Raw genomic sequence first — 23,384 nt, 5'->3', positions numbered from 1 at the left:
CATTGTTTAGGAGTGCAAAGGCTTATTTAGTTATTGCACATGAGCACTTCACAGAGTAGGCGTTCCCCAATGGAACTATGCAAATACATGCTAAAATGCACCAATAGGATCTCACTAGCTCGTGCTTGGCTTTGCCCACCTCCTTGCTTGTTCTACCCACTATGCTTAATTTGCTCCCAATGGAAACAGGCTGTGCTGTATCTTGGGTTAGTTACAAAAATCTTTGATCAAATTGTGCCTGTATGGACCCAGTACTCGCAGGTTGGCATTTAATTATAATATAATTTGGTGGGTGCTTATATCTGTCCTATTTGATGTGTTTTCTTGCATATCCCAACTCCCTCTGAGACACCCCTCAGAGAGTGAGGTCACGACCAGGGTCTGCCATTGTCAAAGGCGACCCCGGAGCAATTAGGGTTAAGTGCCTTGCTCATTGGCACATCGGCAGATTTTTCACTTTGTCGCTCTAACCACTAGGCTACCTGCAACCCTCATTAATTAAATCTCTTATTGGGATGACTCATGTATTGGAGGCAGGTATGCGGGGAGTCACCGACAAAGTCATAACACCTGATTTTAAACCTAACGTTAACTACAAAAAAAAATATATAATAATGCCACACTGCTAACCTTATGCCTAACCCTAACCTTACATTGAGACAATTATTATAATATATTTTTTTAACAATATAGCCAATTCTGACTGCAACTGGCCCAGCTAGCAGAAATCGCTCAGCTCTGCCTCCAGGACAAGATTCATCCCAATAAACATCAACCTTCCAAGTACTCAAGCCCTCCTTCAGCTAAACATAAACTATATTTTGTAGTATATGTGGACTAACATCAAACTGTTGCTGTACGGCCCCAGTGCTCAAGCCTTCTTTCAGCTGTAGTATGGAGTCTCTCCAGCAGGATGGGTGGTGGTCTGGCTGGGGCTGGTCCTGGGGCTGGTCCTGGGGAGCCCTCTCTGGGGAGTACTGGTAGTTAGACTCCGTATCTCCATCCTCCAGCTTCTCCTCCTCCACCAGATCATACATGGCTGGAGGAACGACAGGAAGGATGACAGCGTGATAGAACATTGCACATCCATCGCAGGTGACAGGCACTCAGACAAACTAAGCAACAACGACAGCAAAACAGAGAAAAGGGAACGGCAAAAAGGCGGCAGCCAAATTAAAAACGTCCCTCCTAAGTCATTACACTGTCCGACTGATGCTCTGCCTTAAAGCTGAGATTCACATTAGGCGAGACAGCGCCACTGGCTGCCCCAGGCGCATTTGTTGTTGTTTTGGTTTTGAAAAGGAGATGAGCATCCAGAAACGTAATAAAAAATCTAATCGTAGAACACACTGCATGCAACCATGTCTGAGGGAATGAAACAGTTCTTGTGGTTTGAAGTAATGTCCTTGTTGTTGTAATATCCCACACGGACGTGGCCGTTTCACCGCAAAGGATTCCAGCTTTAATCAAACCAATGCCTATAGTATAGTGGATCTGTATTGACCCAATACAGGACAGGCAAGCTATGGTCCCTCACTCGCTCTTGTTTCAGGGACAGGCAAGCTATGGTCCCTCACTCGCTCTTGTTTCAGGGACAGGCAAGCTATGGTCCCTCACTCGCTCTTGTTTCAGGGACAGGCAAGCTATGGTCCCTCACTCGCTCTTGTTTCAGGGACAGGCAAGCTATGGTCCCTCACTCGCTCTTGTTTCAGGGACAGGCAAGCTATGGTCCCTCACTCGCTCTTGTTTCAGGGACAGGCAAGCTATGGTCCCTCACTCGCTCTTGTTTCAGGGACAGGCAAGCTATGGTCCCTCACTCGCTCTTGTTTCAGGGACAGGCAAGCTATGGTCCCTCACTCGCTCTTGTTTCAGGGACAGGCAAGCTATGGTCCCTCACTCGCTCTTGTTTCAGGGACAGGCAAGGTATGGTCCCTCACTCGCTCTTGTTTCAGGGACAGGCAAGCTATGGTCCCTCACTCGCTCTTGTTTCAGGGTCAGGCAAGCTATGGTCCCTCACTCCCTCTTGTTTCAGGGACAGGCAAGCTATGGTCCCTCACTCGCTCTTGTTTCAGGGACAGGCAAGCTATGGTCCCTCACTCGCTCTTGTTTCAGGGTCAGGCAAGCTATGGTCCCTCACTCGCTCTTGTTTCAGGGACAGGCAAGCTATGGTCCCTCACTCGCTCTTGTTTCAGGGACAGGAAAGCTATGGTCCCTCACTCGCTCTTGTTTCAGGGACAGGAAAGCTATGGTCCCTCACTCGCTCTTGTTTCAGGGACAGGCAAGCTATGGTTTAACAAACCCTGCTGTAAAAAAATCGAATAATAATACATGCCATTTTGCAGAAGATTTTATCCAAAGTGACTTACAGTCATGCGTGCATATTTTCTTTTAAATGTATGGGTGGTCCTGGGAATTAAAACCACTATCCTGGCGTTGCCATGCTCTCCCAACTGAGCTACAGAGGACCGCAAAGGATCATAAATGACCGTAAAGGACCACAAGGCCTGTTAGAGGGCTGTTCTGTTCTCTCCTCACCGTTGGGTCTGACCAGCAGGTTCAGCTCTCCTGAGTCGCTCTCCTCACAGCTGGCCTTGATGAACATGACCACCTGGTCGTGGGTGTGCTCTGAGATGTCCTGACCGTTAATCAGAACCACCTGGTCTCCCTCGTTCAGCCGCGGAACACACAGGTCAGCCTGGGGAGGGCATTAAAACAGAATAGAAGAGAACAGTGTGTTTTTCATTATTCATTACATGTGAAGGTCATTTGAGAAGTTCAGGGGTTTGGCAGTGACGGTGGCCCAGGTAGTAGGACACGTACCGCTGTTCCCGGGGCCACTCGGGACACGATCACAGGCATCTTCTGGTCCAGCCCACCCTTCACATTGAATCCAAATCGTCCTTGTTCGTCGGGGCACATTTTAATGAACACCAGATTGTCATGAGGAAGCACTCCATTGGGCTGTGAGAGTGGGAAGAAACACAGAGCACAAAACAACGTTTCAGTCAAACGAAACGACAGCGTGTGCGCGCGAGTGTGCGTCCGTGCGCGCGGAGGTCTCTCTCCTACCATAGTCTTGTCTTCTGACAGAGGCGTGTCGTACAGCTCATTGATGTGGTTGTCCAACTCCTGCTGAGAGTGGGACTGGGACTGGCTGGACAGAGGCCTCCTGGTCTGCTTAGGGGGAAGAGCGGGCGGCTGGCCGTCGATGGTCGAGTCTGGTGACCTGGACACAGACAAATCCAAATGAGTCCTTGCGGCAAAATCCGAATACAGAATACATATTCAAACCTCAACCCAGTGCTGGCTTTATTGAGAAACAAGTCAATAAATACATAAATTAAGCGTGTTATTGCGTGTGCTTTCCCCCTTTTTGAGGGTTATATGTGAACCTGGAAACACACACGCTTAGTCGAGAGCTCTCTGACTCAACATTAACTACACAGTGGAAACTGTAACGTTCCAGAACTTAACCTCTCAAAGGAATATGGTCCTTTCACCTGACCCCATTTCTCAGAAGGCAATGATCATCTTCTGTGTACACTGAATCATTACAGGGCTCAGTCAGAGCAGAGGGTTTTCTCAGTTCATAGGAACTCTTCCCCCTTATTTCCTATCATTGCTCAGTGCTATAGCCTCAACCTGTGGACTAGAACAACTTACTAGTCCCTTGGAGAGGCGCTGTGTGTCCAACCAGCATTTTACCCTCAGCTTGAGAGCATTCATGTTGTCTAGCCTGCTGTCTGCCTCAGAGCAGCCCTGAGCTGCACTGGAGGAGGTTAACTGGTTGGGACAGCACTCACCAAAATAAACAGCGTCTAGCGCTATGGGCTCCTCAAAAGGAGTCACAGAGATGCACAGAGGACCACAGAGAGCGATAAGGTCAAAAACGACAGGCACAGGTACACTGAGGAAGTGCCTATCCAAAGAAAGAGGGAAACAGCGAGCGAGCGAGAGAGAGAAGAGAGAGAGAGAAAAAAAACGATCCAAGTCGAAACAAACACACCAAACCACTTCAAAGAATTCTGCTCTTTCAGAGAATACTGTCTGTGTGTCACTATCCTTCACAAGAGTGAAAGAGAAACGAGGTAATGGCATATTTCCTTGATGTTATGAGAAGATTTGCAATGGTTCAGCCCACTCTGTCTGTGTTATTAACATAACAAGCATTCACCATTGTGATGTGCCTGCAGCCCCAACCTACTGCTGCAGCTCTTTGGCTTCGGCCTGCCTGCCAAGCACCAACCTCATTATGGACGCTTAAATGACAGCCATGAAAGAGACCTATTTTGTAGTCGTCAGGCAGCCGGAGCTTGGTGCTACAGCCCCGGGATATTTACATAATAAAAACAAATGGTTTGTAAAGACATCGAAATTAGAGGGCGGTGTGTGTGTGTGTGTGTGTTTGTGTGTATGTGTGTTTACGGTATGAGGACATTCAACCCGATCAAGTCTCGATGAAAGAGATGCTCATGGCCTGGTCTTTTGGTTTGAAAATTCAAAAGGCACATCTGAGCTGATCTTTGTTGCAGGTGCATGGTAACAGTTGAATAAGATGAGAAAAAAGAAGAAACATGGACACCGCTCTTGATAGTATCACTCAACGCTCAACGCTCTGACGGAGGCCTTGAGGCCGATACCTAAAGCTTATAAATTAAAGAGCAGTGATACTATCAAGAGCGGTGCCCATGTTTCTTCTTTTTTCTGATGTTTTGGTTTGAAATGACTCAGGGCTGTGTGTGCGTGGGCGTGTGTGGCAGACAGACTTACGGGGTAGAATCTAGGCTGATGGAGTTGGCCTGAGTTGAGGAGGCTGACTTGTGATTGGTGAAGGTCGGGCAGGGCGAGGCATGGTCGTAGTAGAGCACATGGTCCAGCAGGTGTCCCACGGAGGACGGCCGCAGGCGCTCTTGTGCAAACTTGGAGTTCCTGCTGAGACAAGAGGAGAGAGGAGGAGGGAGGGCCATGTAAGGTACCCGAGTGTACTGTCATCCAAGGTTATTTAGAGTTACTTGACATCGCTCCTCCTCCTCAACAGTAGGTTACATCTATAGCCCAATTTCCTTTACCCTCCGTCTCCCCGAAGTGTGCACTTGTTCAGTCCCGCTCATGGATTTGACACTAAGGAATGTACTGTTTGCTTACACTACGGGTTAGGGCTACTCACTGGTTGGGGGTGCCTGGTGGGGAGCGTGTGGGCAGGCTCTGGGTCTCCAGGCGGTCGTCAGACAGAGAGGCTCTGGAGTTCCGGCTGACTGACTCCCAGTCCATCCCTCCACCCATCACCCTCCTCACCAAGGGCTTACTGGGAGACCTGATGGGTTGATGATATGGAGGTCATTGTTATTGATAGATTAGATTGCAGCAGGTAACATGTTCATCAGATTTCAATTAAGCAGGATGAGAACGGTTTCCCACTCATTAGACTTTTGCTCCTTATTCAGTGTAAGATTCCTCCATCCCCGTCTCTTCATGTTCTCACATTTCTGACGTCATTCTCTTAGTATCAGTAAGCAATAGTGTCACTTCATTTGGGCTTCAGAATGTGTCTTACCTGGCGAACACCCTGTCCTTGATGCCCTTCTCCTTGCCGTACTGGACAGACTGCACCTCTGTCCTACCACTGCATATAACACAGAAACACGATCTTTTTAACATTTAATGGAAAACACTCACCACCAACCTCTGCCCTCACACTTTCATTTCCTGGAATAAGAGGGGACCAAACCAGTGTTGCACTACCTACTTTTTTAGACATTTTATAAATGTGTGTAGTGAGCCAGCAGGACATATTAAGAGGGACACGCCCCAGTGTGTGAAACCACAGCTCTCTTTACTCTGTCACATTATTTGTCAGTCACTCATATGTCGTGACATGGCATTGGGAAAGCTGGGAGGACTGGAGCTTTGGGTCTCTACTGGCAGTTGTAGGAGTCACAGTAAACATATTCCTGTGTTATGCAAACCAGCCCACACGATTTCTGTGATACGCGGCACAATGGGTCAAATGGCACCGCCGTGATTAGTACAAAAATGTAAATATGCTTCAGCAAAATTATGATGGTATTATCCTGATGGCAACACCAATTAGGGAGGACTGGATCTGAACTGAGTGAGTCAGGTGGAATTGAAAGGATTAGGTAATGTGTAGCCTACACTTAGAAAAAAAGGTGCTATCTAGAACCAAAAAAGGGTTCTTCGGCTTTCCCCATAGGAGAACCCTTTGAAGAACCCCTTTTGGTTCTAGGTAGAACCTTTTGGGGATTTCATGTAGAACTCTTTCCACAGAGGGTTCTACATGGAACCAAAACGCATTCTACCTGGAACCAAAAAGGGTTCTTCAATGGGGACAACCGCAGAACCCTTTTTCTAAGAGTGTACTGTTTTCCCTGGTGAGGTTTAGACACCTTCAGGCAGCAGCTATACAGTTACACACACTATCGCTCACAAGACTCATGTAAACATTGACAAACAAACACAAACTTAGCGGGAAAAGCTGGTTGAAACGCCATCATTACAGCCAGTTCTGCCTGCTGTGCTCCCAACTTGATCACTGACTCTCTTTCAAAACACATTTTAATATGCAACCTCAGCACCAAGGACCAAATCGGCTAAAGGCTAACGTCACCAGAGACTATGCACTTCAAAATGGCACCATATTCCCTACATGGTACACTCCGTTTGACCAGGGCCTGGTCTAAAGTAGTGCACTTTATAAGGAATAGGGTGCCATTTGGGACACAATGACACATTCCCCAGGCCCACTCACCAGTAGCGGTACTTGGAGCCCAGTTGGAAGACATGTGCAAAGAAGTTCTTCTGTGGTGGTAAGGGTCGGTCCAGTCTGAAGAAGGTGTGGTGCTCTACACAGGCCTTCCATAGGTTCTTACAAGCTCGGTAGTTCACCATGTTAAAGGCTAACAGCGCCTCACGGCTCTCATTCTGGAGAGGGAGGGAGAGAGAGGGAGGGCGAGAGAGAGAGAGAAAGAGAGGGTGAGGGCAAGAGAGCGAGGGAGAGGGCGAGAGAGAGAGAAAGAGAGGATGAGAGAGCGAGAGGTCAGTGGTGGGCTCAGCACACTTAGGTGTACAGTACAGCATGAAGCATGGTACAGTAGGTGTGTGTGATTATCACACATGATCAACTGATGTCACACAGATCTAGCTAAAAGAACACGGATACAGAGGAAGAAATCACCCTTCGACTTGCATAGCGGCCATGAGATGGCTTCGTCTAGGCCAGACGCTATGGTGTGCTCTATAATACTTCTCTACTCGGATACATGAATTATAGTGCATGACATCATTTAATCTAGATATCAAGTACTGTACAACTGCTTTCAAAGGTCTCCTTGGCTTGCATTATTCAACCAGGTGTTTTTGTGTGTCTTCCACTACCAGACGCCCTAGTTGGGATCAAATCCTTTTAGATTTAGTTTCATATGACCAGCCTAGCGCACACACAACGTGCATTATGTATTCTCCAATATGAATAATGATGAGAGAGAATTTGAGCTCGCACAATACTGCCCTACCAAGCAGAAAGGCGGTAACTGCTCATAGCTTGGAACTGAGAGAAATGGCTTTTATTTACCTCGGTTTCACAGTAACTTTACGCAGTTACTGCTAACATGAACCCCATTTTCTCCAAAACACAGTACAATAGAGGCAGGATACTTGTCCACATGATTAAGCATGTATTTAATGTAGCAAAAATGACATCAACCAAATGAGCAGTTACTGCCTTTTTGCTCGGTAGGGCAGAATAGTAGGGATGCAATCACAGTTGAAACCAGGACATACTTACCAATGCTCTTCGGAGTTGAATAAAAAACTGTCTACATTTAAACGAGATCTTTACAATCTGTAGCCTGAAAGAAAGAAAAAGAAGCTTTTACCACCCATAGGAAGGAATCTCTCATTTATTTCCTACATAATAGAGACCTTATCCAGTATTCTGAAGCCACTGGATAAGCTTATAGAATACATACTCCCCTTTGCCACCCATGTTATCATCCATAAGAATCCCCTCCATTCTTCAATCAGAAACAAATCATTTTCAGGTGTTCTAAAGTTCCATTGTGCCTGCTGGCCTATTTCCCTGGTTCCTTAAAGCATGACTCAGAAAGAGAATCTAAATATAGACCGCACTGTCGCAACCTGACACAATTACACTATTACTCATTTCTGCAGAAGTCTCTTTTCATGAAGATAAACTCTTCCTGTACTGTACCATCAAAGGGAGTAGGGCAAGATCAAACAGTGGGGAGAGGGCTCATGTTGTCACATTACAGTAGAGCTAGAGTAAGTTATGGCTGACTCTGGGCCACGAAAAGTAGCAGAGCATCATAAACGCTATTCATCCATAACCGCTTTCATGCTATGTTTGCTACTACTGTTTGTTACTTAAAATTAAGCAATAAGGCCAATATACCACGGCTAAGGGCTGTTCTTATCCACGATGCAACGCGGAGTGCCTGAAAACAGCCCTTAGCCATGGTATATTGGCTTTATACCACAAACCCCCGAGGTGCCTTATTGCTATTATAAACTGGTTACCAATGTAATTAGAGCAGTACAAATAAATGTTTTGTCATACCCATGGTAAACGGTCTGATATACCACAGCTGTCAGCCAATCAGCGTTCAGGGCTCGAACCACCCAATTTATAATACTCCTTAGGTTCTGTGTGTCTCATCCAATGGCTCCCCTATATGGAGAATGTGGCTGAATGTGGAAACATACTCAATTGATTTGACTCACCATGGAAAGCAGTTGATTCGTACCCTGTTCTTATAGGTGACAATCCCAGTTGACATCACTCCGATTAAAATCTCTGTGTTGCTTTGATCCTGTAACGGAGGAGGGGAAAGAGGGACAAGGAGGATTGTAAGGTGCCCAGCTTTCTGACTCCCTATGGATGGGTTCTACTTAACAGAGGTTGACTGGGGAGCATAGTATGCGTGCATCACTCCATTTCACACCTGAACACTTACCCTTGCATAGTGCAATTCGACTCCATAGAGCTCTAGCGTCCGTGCTGTGTTTAGATAATTGAACTCTGACTGGGCAGGAGGCAGTCCCCTGAAAGGAAAAAGAGTGAGAGTGCGAGATAGGGAGAGAGAGCAAGAGAAAGAGACACTTTAGTTGGCTCCACACAGGCCATTCAGAGAGCAGAGAGTAGGCCACCCTACCATCTACGTGAGAGGATAAACAATGACAGCCCTTGTTCTGACCTGGGCACAAAGTCTGAGCCGCCTCAACCTCAGCTGCAGTGAATGAGCAGAGTTCATCCCTGTTTAATCTACAAGTTATTTGATATTTTCTGTGCATTTCCCATTTTACACCAATGTATCCACACACTCACACAATATCAGTTGAGAGACTGCGTCTTACTTGTGTTGCTGATGCTGTTTGGCAATCTCTTTCTCAAAGTCTTGTGGTGCGTTGGGGATGAAAGAGTATTCGGAGAGGTAGCCGGGCAAGTTCTCGTCCTGACTGTAGTCCCCTAGCTCAGCTGCAACACAACACAAAGCACACAGTGTGTGAGTGTGTAAGTGCGAGTGTGCGTGTGTGTGTGTGTGTGTGACACAGAGCACAATGAGGCCTTTAATCCTCTCCTTCGCTCCCTCCTGCACAGCTCCCATTCATTCACTCATTTTCTGGTCAAACTTCTCCTTTGTGTGCAAACGGAAAGAAGCAGGACGTTTGCAGCTTGAGAGGAGCCAAACACTTGCCTTTTTCTGTTGTCAATGTTTAGAAAAGAGAGACAGAGAGACGAGTCCTCCTGCTGAGTGTCTCAGTGTTTCCATACTGTATAAACAGTCTGCCCTCTTCCCAAACCGCACCCTATTCCCTAAATAGTGCACTACTTTTGACCAGGACTCATAGGGTTCTGGTCAAAAATAGTGCACTATATACGGAACAGGGTGCCATTTGGGACACGGCCCCGTCTTCCATAATGAAAAGGGAGCAGACATGAGGAAGTTGGGGGTTAAGTGCCTCTATTTCCGAAGCACTTTAAGAAAAGTATGTAGCACAATAATGTGAATCAATTAATAAAGAGCCTCGCTCTTTCATTTTAATAGAAACTACTTCAGTATGTGAACACAGAGGGAAAATGAACAGTAATAGCCCAGTATACACTAACTATCCTGGTCAGAATTGTGACTGACAGACAGACTGGCACTTGTGAAATGTCCCCCATTCTATTGTTGTTATTACAGTAATTGCGGTGAGACCACCATGGCCACTTCCATTTCCTCCTGTGACCTCTATACCTCCCACATAGCATGATACGTTTACTACAACCCCACGAGGGAGTCAGCCAGTGATCCCAGCCATCCAGTCCGCCAGTCAGCCAATTATCCTAGCCATCCAGTCAGCCAGCCAGCAAGCCAGCCAGTCAGCCAGCCTATTAAGCTAACAACCAATGAGCAGTGTTCTTCTGCCCTGCTGCCAGCCTGGTTGTGGTGATTGTGCTGTTACTCCTCCCTCTCAGCGGCGTATTGGGGTCAATGTGTAAACAAAGACCCGCAGCAGTCAGGCTACATGAAAGCTGCATCATTACAAGCCAAGTACAGTATGAAGTAGTATTACAGTTGTGTTTCGGTCTGAGGTTTCTAAGCTACTGTAATAGTCTGATCCCCCATACTCTCAATTCTTGAAATCACATGGTGGATATTAGGAGGGTGATAGGGAAAATACACTATTGAACATATTCTATCATTAGTACAGTTAGTTACAAGGTTTCAGGCAGAATCTATGCGACCATAAGTCAGTAGTATAGTTCTAGTTGAATAGCTGAGAGGAATAATTGAAGTACTTACACTGAACAGCGTATGAAGCAAGAAGAGCGGCTGTGATGTATGGACACGGCAGTCTGCGAGCCGAGGATTCAGTTATAACTCAAATTCACTACATGAATATTATTAAAAATGTTTGAATAAACCAACCAAATACAAATCCACACTCACCTTCCACTAAGTATGTCCTGTTTAATCTGCAAAAAGTACTGGTACCTAAAGGGGACCCAAAACAGCAAGATGAATACAGGGCTTTTAAGTCCCCTTATAATCAAACGGTATTGAGAATAGCATAGAGGAAGGCCTATAGTGTACTGCCTATTTCTTCCACAATGCCACCCATTAAGCACGTACCTTGTATACTCCTCCTGAAGTTTATTGGGGTCGGTTACAAAGAATTTAACCCTAAAATTTAAACTGTGTGGAGACCCCCCTGAAGAAAAACAAACAACCAGGTTAATGGAACTAAAACGAGCAATAAATATAATATTGAAAATACTAGAGAATATTCCAAATGTATCAAACATACTTTTTAATTGCTTTCTTATGGGTTTGGTTGGATCCAGCCACCTCTGTAAAATATGGATGAAGACAACCTCAGACACAAGAGGGAAAATAGGCCATAAAGAAATGAAGATGCATTAAGATTTTTACTCAAAACATTAGAGCAAGTTCAGAATAGAAATCGAACTGTTCTGCGAGACTGCATCATCCAAAATATACATATGTATAAAAGTCTGAATTTCTGCTGTTTTGCATTGTTATTTGTGAACTTTCAGAAACACAATCTGTAGCCTCTACACACTATTCTAGCCGCTGTTTCAACTCCATTGTTTGCAGATCATGACCCATAATCGTCTTAGTATCTCAATCTGTTTCCTGCAGAAACGTCACAGTTTGCTGACAGGGCTGGAGAGAGCCTATTCATGAGATGCTGCTATGCTGCCAATCAGAGTATTTGAGGGGATCAGCCAGAGCAGGGCTCTGCGTAGATCCGCTAATCCTGATCACATAATAATTAGTCATTTCGGAAGCCAGTTGATTTGCAGATCAGTGATTCTGCGCCGTCCGACTGCAATGTAGTCTAACGTGCACAATCTCATGGCCTCACCTAATCTCTTGCGACAGCCTGTCGAAACAAACGAGTCAATCGAGCAGCTAGCTAGTTACCTAGCGTACGCAAGATTTGGTTCTGGGTTCCGATAAGAGGCCTCACCTGACTGTTTGAGGAGTCGTTGGCCAGGTGTAGGCCGAAGTAGTCTCTCTCCGTCAGCTCCAGGTGTTTGAACACTATATCCAGCAGGACCTGTCCTTGATCGTGCTTCTGCAGGGAGAGAAACCAGACAAGACCGTCAAAATTCTGTAGTACAGATATATGACTATCTCATAATAAAGATGACTGAAGCAACATAGCACTGGGAAGTGTGTTGGCCATAAAGCGATTGACACCTCCAATACAGAGTAGCCTAAAAATACTTAATTGATAGAGGGTTATTGCAAAACTATCACACAAGTATGTGTAATGCTTACCCTCCTGGGTTTCTAACTGGAGGTTGGGCATTGTAAGCGTTTCACAACAAGGCCTCACAGCCTGCTTTCTAGAAGTGTCAGGGCAATGTGCAGCCACAGGCTTCCGGAACACAGAACCAGACCATGTATTATTTACAGAGAGCTGGGAGAAGGAAGGAACACAAATTATACTACACACAGTGACTTTTCTTTGCCTGATTTGATTGGCCCATGTCATATAGGCTACCCACTAGGCTACTATTTTTGTAATTTTTTATTTCACATTTATTTATTTATTGGGGCGGCAGGTGGCCTAGTGGTTAGAGTGTTAGACTTGTAACCGAAAGGTTTCTAGATCGAATCCCCGAGCTGACAAGGTACAAATCTGTCGTTCTGCCCCTGAACAAGGCTGTTCCTAAGCCGTCATTGAAAATAAGAATGTGTTCTTAACTGACTTGCCTAGTTAAATAAAGTTATTAAATAAAGTATAATTTTATTTTTATTTTTTATTAACCAGGTAGGCTAGTTGAGAACAAGTTCTCATTTACAACTGCGACCTGGCCAAGATAAAGCAAAGCAGTGCGACAAAAACAACAACACAGAGTTACACATAAACAAACGTACAGTCAATAACACAATAGACCAATCTATGTACAGTGTGTGCAAATGTAGAAGAGTAGGGAGGTAAGGCAATAAATAGGCCATGGAGGCGAAATAATAAAAATTTAGCATTAACACTGGAGTGATAGATGTGCAGATGATGATGTGCAAGTAGAGATACAGGGGTGCAAAAGAGCAAGAGGATAAGTAAGAATATAGGGATGAGGTAGTTGGGTGTGATCGGTAGCTATAAGACTCCAGCTTCAGTGATTTTTGCAATTCGTTCCAGTCATTGGCAGCAGAGAACTGGAAGGAAAGGCAGCCAAAGGAAGTGTTGGCTTTGGGGATGACCAGTGAAATATACCTGCTGGAGCGCGGGCTAAGGGTGTGTGTTGCTATGGTGACCAGTGAGCTGAGATAAGGCGGGGCTTTACCTATAAGCATAGACTTATAGATGACCTGGAGCCAGTGGGTTTGGCGACGAATATGTAGTGAGGGCCAGCCAACGAGAGCATACAGGTCGCAGTGGTGGTTAGTATATGGGGCTTTGGTGACAAAACGGATGACACTGTGATAGACTACATCCAGTTTGCTGAGTAGAGTGTTGGAGGCTACTTTGTAAATGACAAAGATCGGTAGGATAGTCAGTTTTACGAGGGTATGTTTGGCAGCATGAGTGAAGGAGGCTTTGTTGCGAAATAGGAAGCCAATTCTAGAATTAATTTTGGATTGGAGATGCTTAATGTGAGTCTGGAAGGAGAGTTTACAGTCTAACCAGACACCTAGGTATTTGTAGATGTCCACATATTCTAAGTCAGAACTGTCCAGAGTAGTGATGTTAGTCGGGCGGGAGGGTGCAGGCAGCAATCGGTTGAAGAGCATGCACTTAGTTTTACTTGCATTTAAAAGCAGTTGGAGGTTTGTTAGCACAGTGTCCAAAGAAGGGCCTGATGTATACAGAATGGTGTCGTCTGCATAGAGGTGGATCAGAGAATCACCAGCAGCAAGAACAACATCGTTGATATATACAGAGAAAAGAGTCGGCCCGAGAATTAAAGCCTGTGGCACCCCCATAGAGACTGCCGGAGGTCCGGACAACAGGCCCTCCGATTTGACACACTGAACTCTATCTGAGAAGTAGTTGGTGAACCAGGCGAGGTAGTCATTTGAGAAGCCAAGGCTATTGAGTCTGCCGATAAGAATGCGGTGATTGACAGAGTCAAAAGCCTTGGCCAGGTCGATGAAGATGGCTGCACAGTACTGTCTTTTATTGATGGAGGTTATGATATCGTTTCGGACTTTGAGCGTGGCTGAGGTGCACCCATGACCAGCTTGGGAAACCAGATTGCATAGTGGAGAAGGTACGGTGGGATTCGAAATGGTCGGTGATCTGTTTGTTAACTTGGCTTTTGAAGATTTTAGAAAGGCAGGGCAGGATGGATATAGGTCTATAACAGTTCGGGTCTAGAGTGTCTCCCCCTTTGAAGATGGGGATGACAGCCGCAGCTTTCCAATCTTTGGGGATCTCAGACGATACGAAAGAGAGGTTGAATAGGCTAGTAATTGGGGTTGCAACAATTTCGGCGGATAATTTTAGAAAGAGAGGGTCCAGATTTGTAGGGATCCAGAGTTTGCAGCTCTTTCAGAACATCAGCTGTCTGGATTTAGGTGATGGAGAAGCGGGGGGGGGGGGGGGCTTGGGCAAGTTGCTGCAGCAGGTGCTCAGATGTTGGCCGGGGTCGGGGTAGCCAGGTGGAAAGCATGACCAGCCGTAGAAAAATGCTTATTGAAATGATCGATTATCATAGATTTATCGGTGGTGACAATGTTTCCTATCCTCAGTGCAGTGGGCAGCTGGGAGGAGGTGCTCTTATTCTCCATGGACTTTATTCGATGCTAATGCAGAACGCCACAGGATGTTTTTGTGCTGGTCAAGGGCAGTCAAGTCTGGGGTGAACCAAGGACTATATCTGTTCTTAGTTCTACATTTTTTGAAGGGTGCATGCTTATTTAAGACAGTGAGGAAAGCCCTTTTAAAGAGAAACCAGGCATCCTCTACTGACGTGATGAGGTCAATATCCTTCCAGGATACCCGGGCCAGGTCGATTAGAAAGGCCTGCTCACTGAAGTGTTTTCGGGAGCGTTTGACAGTGATGAGGGGTGGTCGTTTGACCCTGTACCCATTACACATGCAGGCAATGAGGCAATGATTGCCTTGCCTTGTTGAAGACAGCAGAGGTGTATTTAGAGGGCAAGCTGGTTACGGATTCAGGGTTGTACTTGAAAATTTGTGTGAGATTGAGGGCCTCTAGCTTAGGTTGTAGGACGGCCGGGGTGTTAAGCATGTCCCAGTTTAGGTCACATAACAGTACGAACTCTGAAGATAGATGGGGGGCAATCAATTAATATATGGTGTCCAGGGCACAGCTGGGGGCTGAAGGGGGTCTATAACAAGCGGCAACGGTGAGAGACTGGAAAGGTGGATTTTTAAAAGTAGAAGCTCGAATTGTTTGGGCACAGACCTGGATAGTATGACAGAACTCTGCAGGCTATCTCCGCCCCCTTCGGCAGTTCCATCTTGTCGGAAAATGTTATAGTTAGGGATGGAAATGTATGGATTTTTGGTGACCTTCATAAGCCAGGATTCAGACACGGCTAGGACATCCGGGGTTGGCGGAGTGTGCTAAAGCAGCTAAAGCAGTGAATAAAACAAACTTAGGGAGGAGGCTTCTAATGTTAACATTCATGAAACCAAGGCTTTTACCGTTTACAGAAGTCAACAAATGAGAGCGCCTGGGGAATGGGAGTGGTGCTGGGGGCTGCAGTGCCTGGGTTAACCTCTACATCACCAGAGGAACAGAGGAGGAGTAGGATAAGGGTACGGCTAAAGGCTATAAGTTGTCTAGTGCGTTCGGAACAGAAAGTAAAAGGAGCAGATTTCTGGGCGCGGAAGAATAGATTCAAGGCATAATGTACAGATAAGGGTATGGTAGGATGTGAATACAGTGGAGGTAAACCTAGGCATTGAGTGACGATGAGAGAAGTTTTGTCTCTAGAGGCGCCATTTAAGCCAGGTGAGGTCACCGCATGTGTGGGGGGTGGAACAAAATGGCTAGCTAAGGCATATTGAGCAGGGCTGGAGGCTCTACAGTGAAATAAGACAATAATCACTAACCAAAACAGCAATAGACAAGGCATATTGACATTAGGGAGAGGCATGTGTAGCCGAGTGATCATAGGCTCCAGTGAGTAGCTAGGCGAGCTGGAGACACTGCGATTCAGACAGCTAGCGGGCCGGGGCAGGCAGGATAGCAGATGGGCCTTCGGAGGACGTCGCAACGGAAGAGCTTGTTGAAACCCCCTCGGAACGGTTACGTCGGCAGACCAGTCGTGATGGATCGGCGGGGCTCTGTGTCAGCAGTAAAAGTGTCCAGGCCAATTGGCAAAATACGTATTGTAGCCCAAGAATTGGCTGATGGACCTCTTCAGCTAGCCGGGAGATGGGCGTAGCGCGAGGCTAGCTCCAGGCTAACTGGTGCTTGCTTCGGGACAGAGACATTAGCCAGGAGTAACCACTCGGATAGCAGCTAGCTAGCTGCGATGATCCGGTGTAAAGGTTCAGAGCTTGCAGTAGGAATCCGGAGATGTGGTAGAGAAAAAGCAGTCCGATATATTCTGGGTTGATATCGCGCTGTGCAGACTGGTAGGAATTGACTGGGCTGAGGCTGGCTGATGTCCGAGTTAACGGTTATGACCGCTAGCAGTGGCTAACTGACTACTAGCTAGTTAGATGGCCAGCTTCTGATGGTGGTTCCGGTTCTAAATTGTAAAAAATAGCAGATCCGTACCACATTGGTTGAGGCGGGTTGCAGGAGAGTATGTTCAGTCCGTAGATGGAAATTGAGATTTAAAAATATATATAAAAATATATACGAAATATATACGAAGAAAAATATATATACATGGGACGGGACGGGACGGGACAAGACAAACAGACGTCCTAGTAGTAGGAAGACCATTTGTCCGAACATGGAGCCTTGAGGAACACCATACTTCTCAATCTCAACTGAGGCTCCACAATCACAGTCTACCTTGTAATGCCAACCAGGCAGGAAAGCAGAAAAAGCACGTTTCAATCACCTAACTACATACGCCAATCTCTCAGTAATGTAAAGAAACCGGACCAACCAGTTGACTGGCATGTTCAGTGACACAGTTATTTTCATGGAGCTTCACTATGTCCCCATGCACTGAAACGGAAGTACTTCCATGACTGTGTAACTGGCAGTAAGTGATCAATAATGTAGAGGAAATTAATAATAACTGAAAATCTTTAAGTATTTGCATAAATTAGTAAACACCACTAGGGCTGTGGCAGTCATGACATTTTGTCAGACGGTTATTGTCATGCAATAGTAAGAAGGATGTAATTGAACTTAGCTGAATGAAATAGAAGGATATTTTTCCCATTACAGAGCGAGTGCGCATATGAAGTGGCTATGTCGAGTGTAAAAGTGATCATTTGAAACAAGTCCTATACGCTAGATTTTGAGTTATTTGGCAACTTTAGTTATGAATGATACAAACCTCAATGTCTTAGAAATCAAAACATATATGATGCGACTATAGGCTATTGATGATTTGACATAGTCGCCCAAAAAAAGAAGCTTGCGAACTTTTCCTTGCCTCAGGCTGCACAGCTGTTCTCTCATCAAGTGATCCTATTTTCACCCATCGGACTATTTTCAATGTAATCCTGTCTTTACAAATATGTCAAATTAGTTTTGATTTAGATTGGCCCATTATCAACTGGGCAGGAACAGGTGGTGGGGGAGCCATCCGAATGCACGCAAATAGGCTACTTCGGTTTTATAGCGGAGCTGTGCTTAATATGAGCAGCTGAGAAATCAATATAACACTTATTTCACTCACTGCGAGACAGGTGATAATCCGCCCACACTCTGTATGCCATGGGCTCTCCAACCCTGTTCCTGCCGCTACCCTGTACTTCATTTGGGAAACTAAGTGAAATCTGTTCAGGAACTTCAATATGAAACATATTTCACTAAACTGTTGACAGCCCCTCTGCGTGCTGAAGAAAGCAATAAAGGAGAGAGCGAGGAGGAGATGGAAACGCACGGTGGTGAGATATTCTGTAGCTAAAAGGTCATTTGTCACCCAATGAATAATACTTTTTTTTAAAGCCCTATCACTAGGCCAAAATTCACTACAATTGTAGGATAACTGTTAGCACAATCAATGAACCAACAGCATCGCCTAGTTCTCTCCCATACACAGACATTTTGGAACGTAGCATAAGGTAACCAGACCACCCAGTATGCATAATGATACACTCAAAGGCGATTACTCGAATGTGTTTAATTTTGGAGTTGAGGCTAGACCGATTATGGACCAAAGACATCTTCAATCTGTTTCGTTTTTTTGCCATGCGTAATATGTAGAAGGCTATATTGTATAACGGCACAATTATCATTTTGATTCATAAGCTCTAATATCCATATGGGTGTTTTGAATGAATCATCACCTTAGAAAGTGCTGTCCATTTCGTTGTGTTCGGCTTTGAAACAACATCCACAGGGACCATGTTTCACACTCAGTTTCAACCTGCTGTTGAACTCCTTTCTTCAAGTTGTTTTAAAAGCACATGCTGTTTTGATGATAAGTGTTTGATGTGATTTGAGACTGCATTTGCATTGCTCTCAGAGCGGTTAGAGGGACAACAGAGCCCTGAGTACCAGGCCATTAGCACCCTGACCGGTAGCGAGTTAGGTACTACCACAACATGTCCAGAGTGCATAAGAGGAGATTACGAGTCACGTGGAATTTTACAACGGTCGTGACTCATGACTGCCCGTGTGGCGGTTATACGGTAACCGCAACAGCCCTAAACACCACACACAAGTCTATGTGGCGCCAACGGGTCAAATCAGAGTGCTGTGCGTCAACCTGGAGATGAGCTCTAACCATAGCGGTCAGCAGCTATCAGGTCATACTCTGTCCAGCCACTAGGCTAATGCACAGCAGCCACGTTGGGAACCAAACTACCTAGCTAACGAGGGGCTTTACTGAAACGCTCCAGCTCTAGAAGTTAAACAGATGCCTGTTAGAAGCCTTCTTGTAGATTCCCTGTGCAGTGCAAGTATTGGAGGTGGCGCACGGCATGGCGGTAGAATGCCAGAGGACATGATAATGGAGCTGTCACTTGTCATTCAGTACTGACTTCACCTGTGTATACATGATGTGTGTCTGTGCACACTGGATGGTTCCCAGAGGATCGAACCCACATCAACGCCAACAAAGTATATGAAACACATATGCACACAAACATGAGGGCCTGTATTCACCTAATCCTGACTGGCAGTGAAGCCTTGACCTGGTTCAGCCCCGCATGGCACTAGTAAAGACAGAGGACTCCAGAATGACAGCTCTGTAGTCCCTGAAATGAACTCATCTTAATTCATGACCAGGGGATTAGTGGGCAGCAGCTGAGCAGATTTATTTGACCCAGAACAGAACAAAGAGTATCGGGGCAACAGAGATGGTCGGGGGTTAGACTGAGGTGCTATGTGTGTGTGTGTGTTGTAATTAGAGTACCTCACAGAGGGGAATGCATTAACATTGTGCCTCTCTGCCCCCGTTCCCCACAGTACACCACACGGGCCAGATATCCCCCACGCTTGGCTTGGAAAAGCCATTGTGATGTGTACAGTTCAGTCCTGGTGTAAGTGTTTTACTCCATTGGCTAGTAACACCTGGAGTCTCTTTTTAAACCAGAATGCCAGACATTCTGCTATGTCTCTGCAATGCTGCTATTAATGACAGATATCTCCTTTGGTCCCTACTACTACAATGCATCTGTATTTTAAAGTGCAATTCCATCACTTTTCAGCCACATTTTCATTATCTCCAGCACAATACCAGTGTCTATATACAGTGCATTCGGAAAGTATTCAGACGCCTGGACTTTTTCCATATTTTGTTACGTTACAGCCTTATTCTAAAATTGATTAAATTAAATGTCTTTCCTCATCAATCTAAACACAATACCCGATAATGACAGAGTGAAAACGGGTTTTTGGAAATGTTTGCACATTTGTGACCCGATTCGGGAAACTAAGCGTATGTCGCAAGTCACGACTTCCCAGGAGAGCCTTTTGAACATCATTTATTTTTATTTTTATCAAAATGCATTTTTTTTTGTAGAAATGCCTTCTCAAATATGTGAACTTTCATGTGCCTTGATATCAAACGTGCATGTCATCTGTAAATACGAATACAATCGTTAAATTATGAGCCTAGTTGGTTTAGCCACAGAAAAAGAGCAACCTTCCTGCTAGCCTTGATTGGCTGAGATAATGAGTGGGCTGGACATGCCGAGAGATGAGTTTGGATTGGTCGGTGTTGCATCTTGGGTCTATAAAATGAGCTGCTCATAATGCGTAAATAATAGTTTCTACTGCAGTTTTTTCTAAACATATTATGTTGCTACTGCTCTCAATAATATTGCTGCCCTGGATTTATCAGGTGCTATCGACAAAGGTCAGTGGGAAAAAATTATGATGGACAACTTGCTGGATGACGATCGTGCCATGCAATGCTGACTCTCTCATTTCATAACACGTTTTGAAATCAGTGAAAGACAATGGGCCAGACAAGCTGTGCAAACTAAGCTTTCATCAATGTATACAGGTAAGAATCTAGCTACAGATTCAGATATTATACGTTTCTAATTTTGTTCAAAAGTAGTTTTTATTGCAAGCTAAGCTTGCTGTTAGTTAGCCAGCTGGAGTTTGATGGCTGGCTTGCTAACAAACAATGAACCTAATGTTATTTGGTTAACTTTAGCTTGTTATGACAATCGGTTTGTATTGCTAGTAACGTTATTCTATGGATTGGGATTATAGTTCATTTTTTAGCTAGCTAACGTTAATGTGACATGTCTAAACAAAAGATCCCAAGTTAAAGCCTGCTGTTACCTAGCTAACATTAGCTGAGGTTAGGTGGCTGGCTTGCTAGCTAACATTAACTTAGAGTTGAAGTCGGAAGTTTACATACGCTTAGGTTGGAGTCATTAAAACTCTTTTTTCAACCACTCCACAAATTTCTTGTTAACAAACTATAGTTTTGGCAAGTCGGTTAGGACATCTACTTGGTGCATGTCAAAAGTAATTTTTCCAACAATTGTTTACAGCCAGATTATTTAACTTATAATTCACTGTATCACAATTCCAGTGGGTCAGAAGTTTACATACACTAAGTTGACTGTGCCTTTAAACAGCTTGGAAAATTCCAGAAAAGTATGTCATGGCTTTAGAAGCTTCTGATAGGCCAATTGATGTAATTTGAGTCAAATGGAGGTGTAACTGTGGATCTATTTCAGGGCCTACCTTCAAACTCAGTGCCTCTTTGCTTGATATCATGGGGAAATCAGCCAAAACCTCAGCCCAAAAATTGTAGACCTCCACAAGTCTGGTTCATCCTTGGGAGCAATTTCCAAATGCCTGATGGTACCACGTTCATCTGTACAAACATAGTACGCAAGTATAAACACCATGGGACCACGCAGCCGTCATACCGCTCAGGAAGGAGAAGCATTCTGTCTCCTAGAGATTAACGTACTTTGGTGTGAAAAGTGCAAATCAATCCCAGAACAACAGCAAAGGACCTTATGACGATGCTGGAGGAAACAGGTACAAAAGTATATATATCCACAGTAAAACGAGTCCTATATCGACATAACCTGAAAGGCCGCTCATCAAGGAAGAAGCCACTGCTCCAAAACCACACCATCCCAACCGTGAAGCACGGGGGTGGCAGCATCATGTTGTGGGGGTGCTATGCTGTAGGAGGGACTGGTGCACTTCACAAAATAGATGGCCTCATGAGGTAGGAAAATTTGGTGGATATATTGAAGCAACATCTCAAGACATCAGTCAGGAAGTTAAAGCTTGGTCACAAATGGGTCTTCCAAATGGACAATGACCCCAAGCATACTTCTGAAGTTGTGGCAAAATGGCTTAAGGACACCAAGTTTGCCCCTGACTTGTGCTTCGTCCTCATCAAGCAGCGCTTCAGAAAGACCAGAGTGAACACTTTGTCTGAGATTGCTGGTGTTGTGAAGGACAGCACAGTGACAGGGCTCAACATCCCGCAGCTGGTTGGCCTGGAGGATGGTACGGGGCTTGTGGAAAGCTATGGCTGGCAACAACACCTGACTCCGTACTTCAGTGCCGCTGCCACAGATCAAGCAGTATCAGCACTTCAGGTAAAAAAATATTTTTCTTTGTATGAGGTTATTCTTATCTAAACTTGGGAGGTGAATTGATGTTGTGCAGGGTTGTAATGTATTCAGATTTTTTTGTTATTCGCTGTTTTACACCTTCGATGCTCTGGAGCCTGGTGTTGTCGCCAAGGGGCGTTCGGACTGTCGGGACCAGGTTTCAGCTGAAGCGCAACGCTGACATCCTTCCTCCCATAGATGGTCTGCCTGTAAAAGCACCACCTGGACCGGACACAGCTAGACAAACTGTCTTTTTGACAAGATCAGGGAGTTTTGCGACGAAGAGGCTATGGACATCACATGCCCTGCACCAAAGTCAAGGGCAGGACAGAAACAGGCTCTCCGACTATAGATTCCCTTGTTAATGCGTAGTTATCAGCACTATCTGCAGTCCCTCTATTCACATGACTCTCTCCTAACACACACGCCGTACGTTGCTGATATTGTTGATATGTGTGGTCGTAACATGATTTTGTGAGATACCACAACAATATCATGTGACCGTATTAAGTGTCCACCACTTAAATATATGGCGCGTGCATCTGTTTATGTACTGTACATGTGTACCTCACTCAGGTTTCAACTCAGGTTGCATGGCCTTAACTTATGTATGGAATACTATGTGATAAGTGCATGTGTAACAGTATATAAAGTATGCTAATGTATTAGTGTGAAGGAATTTTGGCGGTGATATAAAGTCCTTAAGTAAAAATACATTAAAGTACTACTTAAGAAGTTTACTTTACATTACTTTACTATTAATATTTTTGGCAACTTTTACTTCACTACATTTGTAAAGAAAATAATGTACTTTTTACTCCATACATTTTCCTTGACACCCAAAAGTACTCTTTACATTTTGACAAGAAAATTGTCAATTTCAAACACTTATCAAGAGAACATCCCTGGTCATCATACTGCCTCTGATCTGGCAGACTGACTAAACACAAATGCTTCGTTTGTAAATTATGTCTAAGTGTTGAAGTGTGCCCCCTGGCTATCCATCAAAAGAATACATTTGTGCCGTCTGGTTTAATATATGGAATTTGAAATTATTTACACTTTCACGCAAGTATGACAATGTAGTACTTATTCCACCACTGGATGTGGCTGGGGGTTATAGCATTTCTTTCACATGACCCATCAATTTAGACAAGTGTATCTGGCTCTAA

General features: G+C 44.9%; 1 protein-coding gene across 2 annotated transcripts in view; it reads right to left on the bottom strand.

Annotated features, from left to right (window-relative positions):
• Positions 1-23,384, bottom strand: part of LOC139532166 (tyrosine-protein phosphatase non-receptor type 4-like) — a 39,454-nt gene that overhangs the window by 9,676 nt on the left and 6,394 nt on the right. The window contains exons 3-19 of one of the 2 annotated variants that reach the window (XM_071329392.1): positions 12,019-12,126; positions 11,332-11,374; positions 11,157-11,235; positions 10,974-11,018; positions 10,827-10,879; positions 9,394-9,514; positions 8,994-9,081; positions 8,761-8,849; positions 7,805-7,868; positions 6,770-6,942; positions 5,555-5,623; positions 5,168-5,314; positions 4,771-4,932; positions 3,070-3,226; positions 2,821-2,961; positions 2,536-2,695; positions 843-1,039 (exon numbers count right to left, since the gene is read on the bottom strand). In XM_071329392.1, the coding sequence (XP_071185493.1) occupies positions 843-1,039; positions 2,536-2,695; positions 2,821-2,961; positions 3,070-3,226; positions 4,771-4,932; positions 5,168-5,314; positions 5,555-5,623; positions 6,770-6,942; positions 7,805-7,868; positions 8,761-8,849; positions 8,994-9,081; positions 9,394-9,514; positions 10,827-10,879; positions 10,974-11,018; positions 11,157-11,235; positions 11,332-11,374; positions 12,019-12,126 (1,896 nt within the window). The remainder of the gene's footprint in view (positions 1-842; positions 1,040-2,535; positions 2,696-2,820; positions 2,962-3,069; positions 3,227-4,770; positions 4,933-5,167; positions 5,315-5,554; positions 5,624-6,769; positions 6,943-7,804; positions 7,869-8,760; positions 8,850-8,993; positions 9,082-9,393; positions 9,515-10,826; positions 10,880-10,973; positions 11,019-11,156; positions 11,236-11,331; positions 11,375-12,018; positions 12,127-23,384) is intronic. The other variant, XM_071329393.1, reaches the window with a different exon arrangement.

The sequence above is a fragment of the Salvelinus alpinus genome, chromosome 10 (genome assembly GCF_045679555.1).
Source record: "Salvelinus alpinus chromosome 10, SLU_Salpinus.1, whole genome shotgun sequence".
NCBI classification, from domain to species: Eukaryota; Metazoa; Chordata; class Actinopteri; order Salmoniformes; family Salmonidae; genus Salvelinus; species Salvelinus alpinus.
The sequence above is the reverse complement of the archived record's forward strand: the minus strand, read 5'-3'. Positions and strand labels throughout refer to the sequence as shown.